Source organism: Trematomus bernacchii, unplaced genomic scaffold (genome assembly GCF_902827165.1).
Source record: "Trematomus bernacchii unplaced genomic scaffold, fTreBer1.1, whole genome shotgun sequence".
Lineage (NCBI taxonomy): Eukaryota > Metazoa > Chordata > Actinopteri > Perciformes > Nototheniidae > Trematomus > Trematomus bernacchii.
This window is the reverse complement of record NW_022987313.1, coordinates 1,564,001-1,579,138: the sequence shown is the minus strand read 5'-3', so window position 1 is coordinate 1,579,138 and position 15,138 is coordinate 1,564,001. Positions and strand designations below refer to the sequence as shown.

General features: G+C 36.4%; 1 protein-coding gene across 2 annotated transcripts; it reads right to left on the bottom strand.

The window, feature by feature from the left end:
• Positions 1–2,746: 2,746 nt before the first annotated feature.
• zfyve21 (zinc finger, FYVE domain containing 21) lies at positions 2,747–14,042 on the bottom strand. 2 transcript variants are annotated; one of them, XM_034123799.1, is made up of 8 exons: positions 13,868–14,042; positions 12,444–12,494; positions 11,189–11,357; positions 9,973–10,048; positions 9,732–9,823; positions 9,381–9,434; positions 7,905–8,035; positions 2,747–6,500 (listed from the first exon to the last, which is right to left on the bottom strand). In XM_034123799.1, the coding sequence occupies exons 1-8, from the start codon at positions 13,991–13,993 to the stop codon at positions 6,465–6,467; spliced, it is 735 nt and encodes a 244-aa protein (XP_033979690.1). In that variant the 5' UTR covers positions 13,994–14,042; the 3' UTR covers positions 2,747–6,464. The 2 variants fall into 2 exon arrangements, with proteins under 2 accessions (XP_033979690.1, XP_033979699.1); XM_034123808.1 differs by lacking the exon at positions 9,381–9,434.
• Positions 14,043–15,138: the final 1,096 nt, after the last annotated feature.

Here is a 15,138-nt window from a genome sequence, read left to right as displayed (position 1 = left end):
CTGTTGAATAAATCACTCAAAATTCAATGCAAGTGGTGATCATCAAGTGTATATGTTCAGAGGCCTAGTGTGGAGGATAACATAAGGTATTGAGGCAATTGGATGAAAAACACAATATTTATGATTAAAACAAAAGTCATTCGGTCACTTTTGACCCGAAACGCAAGAGAAGGGTTAAAGAGATATTCAAAGATTTATTTTTTATTTGTGAAAATATTTTTTGCGCATTTGCAGATCCGTTTTCGATTTTCAAATTTATTTGTGAGTTTGCAAATCTTTTAAATGCATTTGTGGATGGTGTTTTACATTTACAAATCACATATTTACACACAAATTATTTTTCTGTTCACACAAATAATTATGAGACATATCTATGCCCATAGCCTTTGTTCCCCTTCTTGAAGACTTTCAAAATTGCATTTTTAGTTTATTTTTGTTATTTGAACTTTAAAGTATAATAAAAACAAACACTGTTACAGTACCTTAAAGACGGTGAAAAGAAAACTGCGTCAACTTCGAGTAACGGAGCGTCCACACAGCAGCGTTAAAAAAATGGTCATCACGGTCACCTTCAGAAGTGAAAGTAGGCTACCTTTCAAGAATGACTCAAAATACTCCCGTCTTTCAAAATAAAACCACCTGGAAAGCATGGGCGTCGCAGCCATTATATGAGGGTGGGACAAGTCCCCCCCACTTTTTCAAATGATTAGTTTAGACCCCCCCACTTTTACTATGCGGAAAGTCCGTGAATCGGTCTATCCACTCGCTGCACTTTGTCGAGCGCTGTGTCAGTGCTTCACTATCAAATGAAATCCATTCCACTTGCTTATTGAGAGAATGCCCAAATCAATGAAACTCCGTTCCATGTTTTCACTGCTACTTTGTACCAAGGCAGATTCTCACATAGCGCGCGCATGTTCAAGGAGTGATGTCATAGTTGGACAGCTCAGATCTGTTGTATGAAGCGATGCCGGTAGCGGAGGTAAGGCACACACACCAAATGTTCAGGAAATGGTTAATACAGCGAAAATCAAAGCTGACGATCTCTTGGTTTGATATGTTTTCTCCCCCAGACAACATGGACATAAGAACATTTTTTTCAAAGAAGAGGAAAGTAAGTCATCAGCTGGTAGCAGTTAATCAGTTAACAGTGATGGCGGTGTCTCACTTCTGGAGAGGAGTTTCGTCTTTATGTCATGATAGAGAGATACAAATACTGAATAGTTTAGATGAGAAAAGGCATCGAAATGCCAGGTTACTAGTATTTATCAGTATTTATTATCACTTCACCACCTCTCTTGACATCTAGGCACTTGAGAGTGAGTCAGAGGCAGAATACAGGGACAGTGGAGAGAGGTCCATTGCTGAGGTGAGTGATGAAAGGGAAATGACAGTTGAGAGTAAATTGTGATGTGGACTCTCATCCCAGGATTTTAAGGAAATCAGTGGGGATCTTGAACAGGAAACATTTCAGTCAAGGGGCATCATATGACCAATATAGACAGAAGAGCAACATTTATTTGAACATTTAAGTCAATGATACCATTCCTAGGTGAACTTAACATCCGTATGGAGTCAGATCAGTCTCAATATTAATAAATGCTCACAGAAGGATTCACAAATGTATTTTGCGATTTATATATAAATGACTCTCCACAACAATATCTCTCAATGCACTCACAAATATTTATTGTTGTATATAAATGTACAAAAAATGGGCATTTAAACTGCTTTTTATTAATTCAAAGACAGCTCTGAATTAATAATCAAATATGTTTCCTTTCTTTACTACTGAAATTACAAAATGTACCCATCATTTTCCTCATGCTAGTATAGCCACATACAAGTATCAAACCACCTGTTAAAATGCACCAGAATACAGGAAATCTATATATTTTTTCGCCCCCACACCCCCGTTAAAAATGTCCCCCCCACATTCAGGATGCTTCCTACGCCCATGCTGGAAAGTCATATGAGTTACTACGTGCAGCACAACGGGAGAAATAACACACAAATTGTTTTTTGTGTGTGTCATTGTTTTGTTCTGTGGTTTGCTACATTGTCTCTTAAGTGTGTGTGTGTGTGTGTGTGTGTGTGTGTGTGTGTGTGTCTTGTATCATCTTGTGGCTGTTGGGAAAAAAATACATACATATAATAAACACAACGAAAAAGTTTTAGCTCCTAATAAAATATGTGTATTATATATCAAAAAATTATAATAAAGATAATAGATTTTGTTTTTCTGAACTTATATTTAATAAAAAGTTGTTAATAGATATTAGATATGTAAATTATAGACTTACTGTAACACTACAATATGTACAGTATGTTCTGTGGTTTATTTAATGTGTCCTGATACAAAGCTTGTACATTTCCCTACTTTCTTTTTATGATCTTAAAACACACTTAGAAGACATTCACATAAATCGGTCAAAAGGACAGAGAAGCCTCTGGTTTCATTTCATCTCTTTTTGAAGTTTGACTATTAGAGATTTTAATCACACAAAATAAATGGTTTATATTTTATAATAAGCCATCAAGGTTGGTTGATTTATATGAAATTATTTTCAAACAAGTTACAAAGAATAAATGTTTCCTTTGGTGCAAAAGGTCCTGAATAAAAGTACTGATACTAAATGTTCAATCATTGTTATGAATTGAATACGTTTTTACACGTGTCGCCTTTCAGTCGGTTTGTTTGTTTATAGAGGAACCCCGTTTTCCAAATGACACAACGGACACCAGAAATGTATAAACACTTGATTTTATTCTCAACAGAATAATCCAATAAAAGCGTTTTCAGCGTAATAAAATGAAGCGCTGGGATAAAAAAGGGCTGTAATAATCAGGATGGGCTTTAAAGTGCAGGAACAAACACTGGCTGAGGAGTATGAAGTAGTGACGTTACACAAAGTGCATTCAAAAAAATATACTTCATTCATGTTTAACCAACACTGTGAGAGGGCTGCACAGAGAGAAGCACAAGATGATCATATATGACTTTCATCAGATAACTCTATTTTATTTGACTTATAAACTATTAAATATCTGCATTTCAGCAATCATGAGATATCTCAATCTTCTTCGGGCAACTGTGCTTTAAATAAAGGGCAACAAAATACTTTATTTTAAATGTATCTGCAGAAATCCGGGAATTCATTGCAAGTTTGTGTATTTCTGATCAAACTTGGAAGGAAAGGGATTTTGTAACTTATAACTGTTGTAAAAAAACATGCAGAATTACCAGATAATCAGTTTCCAATGAGCACAACATGGTTTCCATTGTGATTTAGATGTTTATAATTAACCTAAAGGGATCATGCATCTTATTAGGGCTGGGTGCAGAGGAAATTAAACAAGGAAATTATTTAAGTTGTCAATCAAAGAGGCTGAACAATGATGGAAAATAATAGATATGATCATTTTAGTGTGTGGCTGTGCAGCCCTCTCATGTACTTCATAACAAACAGCTCTACAATGGAAGACACAAACGACAACAAACACACAAAACGTTCCTCAATCTCTGCTCTAAAAAAAGCCTCAAACTAAGCAACAACTAGTGATGTAATTTCTTAGGTGAGCAGCGTATAAAAATAAACATTATGTTACAAAGTCGTGGTGGTGGAGAATGTTGTTTTCATTCGGTATCAATGACATGAAGGGAAAAAAGGCCAACAAACCCAATGATGTGCTCCGTTAAACAACTTTTAACTTGTTGATTTATGATTAGAGAAAAACGGGGAAGACACTCAGATACCAGCACATTTTAAGTATTTTATATGATTTAATCTCAGATTAATAAAGCACAGTGTTAAAAACTGATGTGCAGTCGTATATTTATAATGCAAGTGTTTATTCTGGTGTTTAGACAGATTTAAAGTGTTTGTGAATTGAAGTGTTTTGACAAAAAAATACTTATCTCAAGGTCCAGTTTTTAGCTTTGTGTCATAACACTCAGTTACAATAAAGAACACACTCTTAAATCCACAAACACATGCACAAGCTAAGGTAATCTTTCATTTACATGTGTTAGAGTTACACTTCTTGATTTTGTCATAACACCAAAAATGTGTATCGTTTTTTAAACCTAAAGAGCATCACATATTGGCATCAGGGACAATTAGGGTTAGGAAATGTCAATATAATGGTCCATTCAGCATTTCTTTGTTTTGTTTGAAGGTGACCTCTAACTTAGGAAGCCGTAGTTTGTGTCTCTCATGTGTTACCATTTTAATCTCCCAACAGGGCCACGTTTCCCTCTTATACGCTTTTATGTTGAAGCAGCAGCATTATGAAAAGTCCTCTTAACATTTTGAACACTGAGATAAACCTGCTGCATCGACTCAGTGAATCCCAACTGGAGTCCAGCACTGCATTAAGGGGCTTCAACACAAACCAACTGATGGAAACTTTACAGAGTTAATTACATCATTTGAATAAACTGAGTGGCTGCAGATAAGAAAACAGGAACAAATACAGGGTTTAATTTCGTGAAAAATCGAAGAATAATATCTTCAAAGATTTCTCGGTATTCATTTTTCAGAAATAGGGGTGTAAAGCTCTGAGTCAAATGTGGTGATAACACACAAGACGCACAAAATAGGCCAAGTTCTAGAAATATTAACATAGTAAAAGTTGATTTGGGCATTTTGTTTTGCACTGGCCTAAATTCTCTCACCACTTTCAACTACATCTTTTTTTTTAAATATGTCCTTGGAAGCAAACAAACACTCAACTAGGACTAAGAAGCTTTTGGTTGATCAAACATCCCGAGGTTGTGGCTTTGACAGCCATAAAAAAATAAAATAAAATCAGACTTGGTATAGAGCAAGGTCAAAGGGAATTACTATTTAAAAAAATGATGCGAGTACGTACACACCTCGTGTTAAAGTAGTTAACAAAATAGCTCATACAAAACTCCAATACATGAAACTATAGCGTCTGTGTGTTTATGCTTCACTAGAATCAGTGAATAGTCTCTCCTTAGACAGCGATGCCTAAAGATTTTAATCTGCAAATATATGTAGCATAGAGAAACGTAATAATATACACGTTACCTGAACTTATACGTCAATTTAAATGGAAGCAGGTCTCGTAAAGGAAAAATCCAACATTTTCATTAAAGGGTTCATGTTACGCTCATTTCCAGGTTCATATTTGTATTTAGTGTCTCTACTGCGACATGTCTCCATGCTTTAATGTTCAAAAAGCTCTTTATTTTTCTCATATCGCTGTCTGAAACGAGAGCCCAGTCTGCTCTGATTGGTCAGCTGGCCGGCTCTGTTGTCCCGCCCCTTAGCCAACCACGTACAATGTGTAAAACTTTGAGGTTTTAGCCTTCGCAGAACCATTTACATGCCAAAACCTACAGTATATATCACACTACAGGGAAACCCCAAAGAGCATAATAGGGCCTCTTTAAATTGTGGATAAATCTCTGATGTTCTTTGCTTTTCAGGAAGTTTTATCATTAAGGTTTCCTCAATATGCTTCTTTATGTTTCTGCGTCAGTTAGACAATCCTACATTTCCCATAACTCACTCTCATAACTCACCCTATCTGGTCTTTTTGGGGGGATATGGGAAACTTTGGGCTCTGAAATGCAACCCACATCACACATGGGTGCTTTTCTATCTTCGTTAAAGGGTTTTAAAAAGGTGGATTTGTCCTTTGACCTGCCTCGGACAATGCTTTGTCTGGAAGATCTGTTTAAGTTTTCAAGCTGCTGAAGGTCCTTTGAGACACTCGGTCCCTACTTGTTGCTGTTTATCTGACCTCTGTGGAAGAAGGGTCAGCAAAATCAAATAATTAAAAAAATGATCCCTTCAAGAATCTATAAAGTGTATCTTAATTTCTTCCAGGAATTAAAACCCAAAAGTCAAATGAACTGCAGCATAGAAAGTTATTATTGAAACAAACACTGTGCCTCGGAAGTTTTACTGCATCTCTGACTTTATGAAAGGTATTCATGTGTGTTATAATGTAAAAGCTTAACTGTCAGTATTTAAGGATCAGGTGGCTAAACAAAATAACTCTTAATTCTGAGAAAGTAAAAAAAAAAAAAAAACAGTTGCCAACTTAAACTAGGGAGCGTATTTCCTGCATCAGTTTGTTCCTTTTCTAAGTATGAACAGTATGCCCTGATTTATGTATTAAATCCAACTCTGAGATGTAAAATGCATCGAAGAAATAAGAATAACAATCCTCGTGTTTGTGGTAAACATGATATACAAAGTTCTGGTTATAGAGGTAATAAAGTGTTTTTCTTTTTTCATACAAACATTTCTTGCAGATTCACCACGACAAGAACTGGCATCAGGAACCGATGAGGAATCGGACGGAAAGAGCAGAATCAGAAATGGCGTTAGCAAAAATCCAAACGATACCAAAGCCCGGGGAGCCGGGGGCAAACACTTGGTTGTGAAGGGTCAGTCTGAAGGTCAGTATGAAGGTCAGTCTGAAGGTCACTGATCCCGAGCTTCATACAGCAGTTTGGCCGCCTGAGAGGGATACATAATAAAACACATGTTAAAGCAGGATGATAATAGAAAAAACCTCCACAGCTGCAGTTTGACTCAATACACAGGCAAACAATCTCAGTCTCACATTCTTTACATTTTGACCTGAAGAGGGCACCAGAGGAAAGGCAAGTTGTTACTGTTTGTTTTAGTCTCAATGTGTTTGCATTAGGAACAGCTGAGCCATGCTACCACAAACATTAGCCAATATAAAATAAAGCTTTTTTCTGCACTATTTTATGTCTTAAAGGTAGGGTAGGTAAGAATGGAGAAACCAGCTCGAGTGCGCTAGAATTTGAAAGTACGCAGCCGAAAACAATCTGCCCCTTCCTTCAGACTTCCTTACAGAGCCCCTCCTCCAACACACACGAACGCGCACATGACCAATGAGGGCACAAGATAAGTTTGTGCACAGATGGAAGGCTGACAGGTAGGTAGGCCATCCAGTTATTTTAGCCGGGCCGGCTAAAATGATTGGTCGTGCTTTTTACAGCGCCACGGCTTCCACAGATGACTTTTTTTTAATGTATTTATTGTCAAAGCATTTAATATATTCATTGCTATCGGAATGTTAAGAGCATTCCATGGAATATAACAAAAACTGTTTCTGAAGTGAATTACCTACCCCACCTTTAAGTATGTTTTTGTATGTGGATTTGTATTATTACGCTGTAGCTATTGTGCATATGACAGTAATGCCTTTGAGTATGAATTTGTAAAGTAAAGAAATTAAATCACTTTATTGTAATTAGTTTTCAAAACCAAGAAAAATACAACATTTATGCCGTATAACTAAATTAAACATATAAAGAAATATTGACCAGCCCTAGTAGTAGTCTTTAATAACGTGATGAGTCTATGCACAAAGTCAGCAGGAATATATAAGACTGATTTAAACTAAAAAATGGTTTGTTTTAGTCTTCATGCTGATGTGTTTGCATTAGGAACAGCTGAGCCATGCTACCACAAACACTAGCCGATATAAAATACAGCTTTTTTCAGCACTATTTTATGTCTTAAGTATGTTTTATGTTGCACTGTTAGAGGAGCTCGGGACTTATGCTTGTTATGATTACGCTGTAGCTATTGTGCATAGAACAGTAAAGCCTTTGAATATGAATTTGTAAAGTAAAGAAAATTACACACTTTATTGTAATGCACTCTTCAAAACCCCAAAAAGAAAACATGTATGCCGTATAACAATATTATATTATTTAAAATCAAACATATAAAGAAAGGAAGAAATATTGTCCAGCCCTAGTAGTAATTACATCTTTGATAACGTGATGAGTCTAATCACAAAGTCAGAAGGAATATAAGACTTTATTAAACAAAGAAATCTTTTTTGCATCGACAGTGTGAGTGTGTGTCCCGTGTGTGTGTTACCTTGTGCATGGCAGCGAGCCACAGCGCGGCCGCCTTCCTGTCGTCCGCAGCCTCCACCTTCAGCTGCTGTGCATCCTGGGCGCCCATCGGCTTGTAGTGGAGCAGCATGCCACTGGCCCGCGACGTCCCTCCTGCAACACACACACACACACACACACACACACACACACACACACACACACAACACACACACACACACACACCACACACACACACACACACACACACACACACACACACACACACACACACACACACACACACACACACACACAGACACACACACACACACACACACACACACACACACACACCACACACACACACACACACACACACACACACACACACACACACACACACACACACACACACACACACACACACACACACACACACACACACACACACACACACCACACACACACACACACACACACACACACACACACACACACACACACAGTAAAAAAACACAATTGATGGGATAAACTAAATACATCTATTTGTCAAAAAAAGAAAAATCTTGAGATTCTTTTGTCTTCCAAAACTATCAGACACCAATGACATTTCTTCAGACAGGATGACATTTTAAAAGAAAGTTATCTTGCCATTTTCAAGTCTGTTTTTTTTTCTTGCTTCAATCATACTTTGGGAAAGAGGTTTGACATTTTCTAACAACTGTACAAAAAAGCTGTGTCTAGCTTTTAGTGTCATTCAAAAACACACAAGTTTAGTTTCGACAAAACACAATCAAATTATAAAAAATGTCAAGATATGAGCTTAAACACTTCAATAACATATAACTATTAGTAGTGATTACTGCATGCCAAACAAACAGATTAAAAAACAAAGAGATGTCAGGGGATTCAAAACAAAATACAAATGAAATGAAGGATTAGAAATCAATGCATGAACACAACAGAAACACAACTTTCAAGATCAAATGAAGCAGCAAACAAAGAATGATGAGTCTTTGAGACACACGTGCTATTGGGCAAACAATGCACACTCCTTGGGAATAACTGGTGTGTTATTTTCCACCAAGTACATTTTTGAGGCGTAAAAATAGTACTATAGTTTTTTTAAAGCCTGCAATGAAAACTTTGATAAGCAAAATCCAACTCCAATAAAAAAAAAAAACACTCATATTTATAAAAGAAAGTTGATTTAATTGAATAAATTACTCTTTTAAACCAATAAATCCTTTTATTCAAATTGAGGATTTTGTTCAAGTAATTTTAGTTTCTTTTTTCAGAGGTGATGATGTCATGATGCAGGAAAGACAGACCTCAAGAACAGCTTTAAATACAAATAAAAAAGAAGGAAAGTACAGTCCTAGTATCTTTTATTTTAATGTCATGCAGCTTCATGCAGATATCAATGAAAAGCCAAGAGAAATTAGATCTGAAAAAACTAAAAGGAAGCATGGAGTGACGACGATGACACCGGAGTGAAGCTAACGCTAACGCTAACCTTCAGAGAGATACTGAGTGTCCGGCAGGCTGGTGTACGTGTGAATGTCGCTCTCTGAGCCCAGAAGAAGAAGAAGAAGAAGAAGCAAAAACCAGCGGAGGGGAAAGAGTTCGTTCGGGTTAGTTTGGAGAAAAAAAGTGTTAATCATTAGATTTTTCAGTTGAGTTCAAGAAAAACAATCAAGAAAAATAAAAAAAACATGACGGAGACACAATCGTTTTCAGTAATTTGTATAGAAAAAGCAGAAACCTTTTAACTTTTTCTCATAGCAAGTCCAACAGCAGTACAAAATATTAACAAACATACATGGAACATATTTATTTATATGTATCCGATTTGTATTTGTCTCACCTCCTGGACTCTCGCCGTCTGTCAGAATCTGCATGCTGGAGATCCGAGACAACTCCACCTCAAAGTGACTCTCGCCGTCCATGAACAAATACCTGGAGTTTGTTAATAAATACATTTATACTTGAAATCCACATGTGATTCTTGTTTTGTATACTTCAAGACAAATATCTGTTTACGCAAGATGTTGTTATCTTTGGCTCCTTGAATATCGCACATAAAATAAGGATTTTAAAAAGCTGACCTGTGGTTGTTGGAGAGGCGACACATCATGGTTTCAGATTTCTCCGACGTTCCCAAAGTGGCGACAAAGGAGCCGCCTGAAATCAGAGGAACAAGTTCACATGTGGTAAACTTTAAAGACGGGAACATGTAACTTCTGCAACACTGCAGTAAAATGAAGAAATCAGTTTAAATTTGATATATTTATCTTTAAACCACTAACATATTCGATATGTTATCTGACCTCTTTAACTGTGCTAAGTTCATTATGCTGTATTTTCATTGAATTGTTAGGCAGTTTTGCACAAAATACACCACATAAATAACTAAAGTTTCCCTCTCTGCTGATCTATTGATAACTCCATGATCAATAAGGCATGAGGCTGACATGCTGCAGCTCCGGGCTGCTGATGGATTTTTTATCACGAGCTGCTGCTGTGTATTTATAGCCTCTCAATAACCCACAACAACACAGTGCATTACCAGGGCAGGAGAGTGGAGGGCACTCGGCAACATATTTCAGAGAGGATTTTTATAGCATTTCTGCTTCCTGTATATGGTTGAACGGTAACAGTGTGACATGTTTCAGGTCAATGGGTCATAAAGTGAGAAAGCAAGCGGTGGAAAAAACAAAACACTAAATCACTGAGCTCTTCTCTAATGCTGTTTTTAAGTTACTTTTATTCGAGTTCACAAAAAAACCTAAACTTCAAATTCAGATTTTTTAATTCATACACATATATTTGAAACAGTGACTGAAACTTATATCCAAATGTTAACAATAATAAGCTGCTAACAGACGTTCAGGTCAGACTTTTCATTCTCCTTTTTTCTGCATAATAACAGCTGAAATGAAGAGTGGATTGATCAATGAGATGGGGAATATTTTGACTATTGATTGTCAGTTGCAACCTAAAAAGACAAAAACATTTCTAGTTTAAGCTTCTCAAAGGAGCTGATTTCTCTTTGACTTATATGACAGTTATAACTGGATGTTTTGAGTTTTTTTAAAAGATTTAAAATATGAAACTTTGGATGGAAAGTATAATATACAATTTTCCAGCGATTACTTTGATTAATACAAATATTTATTTATTTAATTCTGGTAAATAGCATGTGGTTGATTGATTTGCATTAATACCTTCAAAAAAAGTAATTTTTTTAGCGGCCTTGTCACTTTTCAAACCCTGACTGAAGGACACAGATAAAAACTAATAATCTAAGGGTGGTCTTCTCACCTCCCAGAAGCACTTTGAGCTGCTTGTCGTAGAACTCCATCTCTTTCTGCGAGGCGAGGCTGCACTGAGCGCACTGCCGCACCGGATCCACGAAGCACATCCGGGGCAGCGCCACCTTCTTACTGCAGCACTTATCACAGAAACACCGGCCGCACCGCCGGCAGTGGTGCTGCAGGGACACGAGGAGCATTTACTCACAGACATTTGGTTTAAATGTTAAGAGAATGTCTAATATACTGTGCAAGTCACATTAAACTTGACACAAAAACATAACAAAGTGTGTTAAAACAACATATTATAGTTCTGATAAGTAGCAGGTTTAACAAAATAACTACATCGTGTCTCTGCCTTTTGACTAGGATCAAGTGTATAAAATAACTCCCTGTGCTGACTTCACATTACATTTGGATGAAGCTATTATCCAGAGCGACTTGAAATAAGTTCCTTAAGTTTCATTTGGTTATTCAGTTCACTAATACATGCATTAATTAATGCGTATATCTGCATCACAAAACTTATTTCAGGAGGGAACTGAAGGTTCAATCAGATCAGATTTAGGACTTTATAAAGTTGTCCTATACAGGAATGGAAAAGGAAAAATTGAAGATTCAAATTAAATCACCTTTTAATTGTCATACAGTATATTGACATATATAATGAAAGAGTTATAAGAACAAATTAAGTACAACAAAAACAAATATTTTCCTTTCTGTAGGAGTCTGACTGACGCAGACACAGGAGTTCTGTCAGCAGAAAGTGAAGAAATATCGAAATAACTGACGCTTTCCTGAGAAAGTGTTTAGTGTCCGCCCCCTCCTGTTTAGTGCTGCACTTTTTACCAAAGGACACAGGAAGTTAAACCTCTTCAGCTGTTGAAAGACACCAAGAGAACTATAAATGTAATTTAGACTTCTTTTTTATGGTTTAGTTCAAATGCAGACAGTAATAAAGGTTGCTACAAAGGTTTAAAAAGTATCAGCAAAAGACTTACTGAACTGATTTTGCTGTAAACAGAACGTTTTTTATGGAAAATATGGTAATGGAGATGTGGAAAAAGCAGAGGCACAGATAGAGTGTTATTATGTCAGTAGTTACAGGAAAAACAGTCACCACAGAGCCCTCAGTGTGCCAAAATAAATTAACAGAAGCCAAGTGGGGGAATCAAAACCTCAGGCTTCACAGCACTTCACAAGCCTCATATTCTTATTTTCTACTTGCATGTGTATCAGATTAAGCTGTGAAAAACAAAACAGACCTTTCTTCTGATGAAGTCGAACTTGGTATCACACTGCATACATCTCGCACACTGGAAGACAGGAAAGAGGGAAAAAACAGGATGTTACACAACATGCTGAGCCATGCAGAATCAACTTTAACTGTTTTTTTAAAGATGTCTTACCATTTAGTCATCAGCAAAACAAAAAAGTATTCAACAGACATGTTGGTATTGTTGCTGTGAGATATTTAATATCTTTACCTAAACCAATAGATAGTTGCCGATTAACTTTCTGTCGATTTACTTATCATGAATCAAATAATGTTTCAAGTCTGTATTTTTCATTTACTTATTGACTTCAATAAACCCTTGCTTCTTTCTCCAGTTGTTATGGTCTAGTTCAACAAGTTGTTGCCATTATGCACGCCGAATAAGCCTTGAACGATAATAACTCGATTTAAAAACACATTTGAGACTTTTTACTTATAAAATAATCAAAATACAGGACTGTCACTCGCATAGTTTTGTTATTATTTTTGCATTGATACTTTAACGTCAATAAAGAATTATAATTCTTATTCTAAATCAATTATAACCATGCATTGCCTCTTTTGTTTATTGTTTTGTTTTTTTAAAGATTTGAATACCTGAACACATTGCTGCTGTAACAAAATGATGTATCTATCTATCCATCCATTTAAACACAGTTAATAGATTCATGTTTGGCACAACAATCAACATCAGAGAGATAATTAACTTTATTGGCTGTGGTTCAGTGTAAATCAGGTCAAAGTACCAGGGTTAACAGACAGTTGTTGTTTGTCTCTCTTAACCTTTTGCAGTAGCTTTCACTGATAGAAAGCTACTAGCTTAGCAGGAGTTACACTTTGACTAGTGGGAACACACCCGTTAGGTAACAATCGAAATACGTGTGATTTCTAACTTTAACCATTTCCGGTGATGATATAACTTCATAACTGGGGGTGAAAGCTTTTATATGACATGTAACCATCTGGTGATCTAACTGGGTGTGTTTAGCTGCCAGGATGGCTTAAAGCCCAGTCTTGGGGCCAACTGCGATGTCCAGCAGCCGTGCTAAGTTAGTTGCAGTTAGCATACAGGACACCGGATAATTGGACGATTTACCTTCAAAATAAAAGGCATAACCAAATAAATTGGATAAAAACCTGATAAAAACATTAACAAACATTATTGAACTACAATTCGGAGGTTTAGAGAGCTATAGTACAACGCATAACATAATAAGGAACCATTTATATGTTTTTATTTAAGTATTCCCTCTCATTTTAATCTTGCTTCATCGTGCTCTCGGTGGTTAGGTTTGCAAACAGAGCGTTTATTTTGAAAATCTCAACAGGAAGAGCAGTGTTTAACATCAAGCTAGCTTCTCGCAGCTCCGATAGCTTATCGCTGTCAAACAAATCCTCCCCGCCTTGCCTCACCTCTTTATCGGGGACCCACTGCGGCTCGTTCAGGGAGAAGGGGCTGTGAAAGGCTCCGTTTTCGGGCACCATGCGCAGACCGCTGGGGCTCCGGACCAGTTTCTTTCCATCAGGCAGCGCAGACATTTTTCCTGCTAGCAGCTGTTTCTCCTTCTGCCACAAACTCCTGTCTGGTACACACCCTCTGTGAATGACTGACAGGGGGTTTGACCAATGACAGCACAGAGCTGATATCACGTGGTGCGTTCGGTTCAGTGGAGTGTTTTGGTTTTTACAACGCCACCCAAAATAAATAATGAAAATAAATTAAATGGATTTAAAAGTCAACCAGGAATAAATCATAAAAATAATCAAAGGAACTTAAAAGACAAGACAAAATAAATAATAAAAATTATAAATTCAATTAAAAAAAACAGAAAGAAAATAATACATTTATTATTATTTATAATCATGTTATAGACCTGAAACAGTTTTCTTGGCTAATGCTATTTTATTAAAGTCCTTATATGTTTTTTTGTTTGTTTAATGACCGTATGTAACTACATTGTTATAATTATAGACGTTTTTATATAATACATCCCAAAAAAAAATCCTCCACCATTTGAGGCACACTAACTTTAACTTGCACACCATAATTATGTAAAAAATCACAGTAAAGCATCGTGAATTTGACTGTTTATTTAAATGCAGAGTGTGTAGTAGAATCAGTTTGCAGACAAACCTTTCCACAATTACAGAGACATTTTGAAAGTAAAAACAACTCACAGTTGATTATGTTGTTGTTATTAATCTCTAAAGACACCATAAAAGGAATACAGTTCTGTCTAAAACAATAAAAGCTTACACGTCTGTCAATTTCATCCAGGAACCTTTTCTGTACCTGCAACATATACAGAGGGGATGCTTTTGTTTCATATTTAACATGAAGGGCTGCAAAATAATTTCCTTTTACACACACAAAAAACTTTCTGCAGGACAACTTAACATTAAATCTTGTATTTATTTAATTATTGTGCCCAGTTAAATGCAGATTCAGGAGCCCTGATGTCACTGTGTGAAGCGATGCATGAGGAAGATGCAGAAAAAAGGGTTTGTTTATTTTTCTGCAGACACATAACAAAATATCTTGTAATAACCTTATTCATTCAATTGGTTTTTTGTTAATAAAACGTATATAAAACCTGAGACCTTACTGTTATCTTAACCATCCACGTCACCGCTCCACACAACAACACGGTCCACAGACAGGGAGATGAAATAACACAAATAAA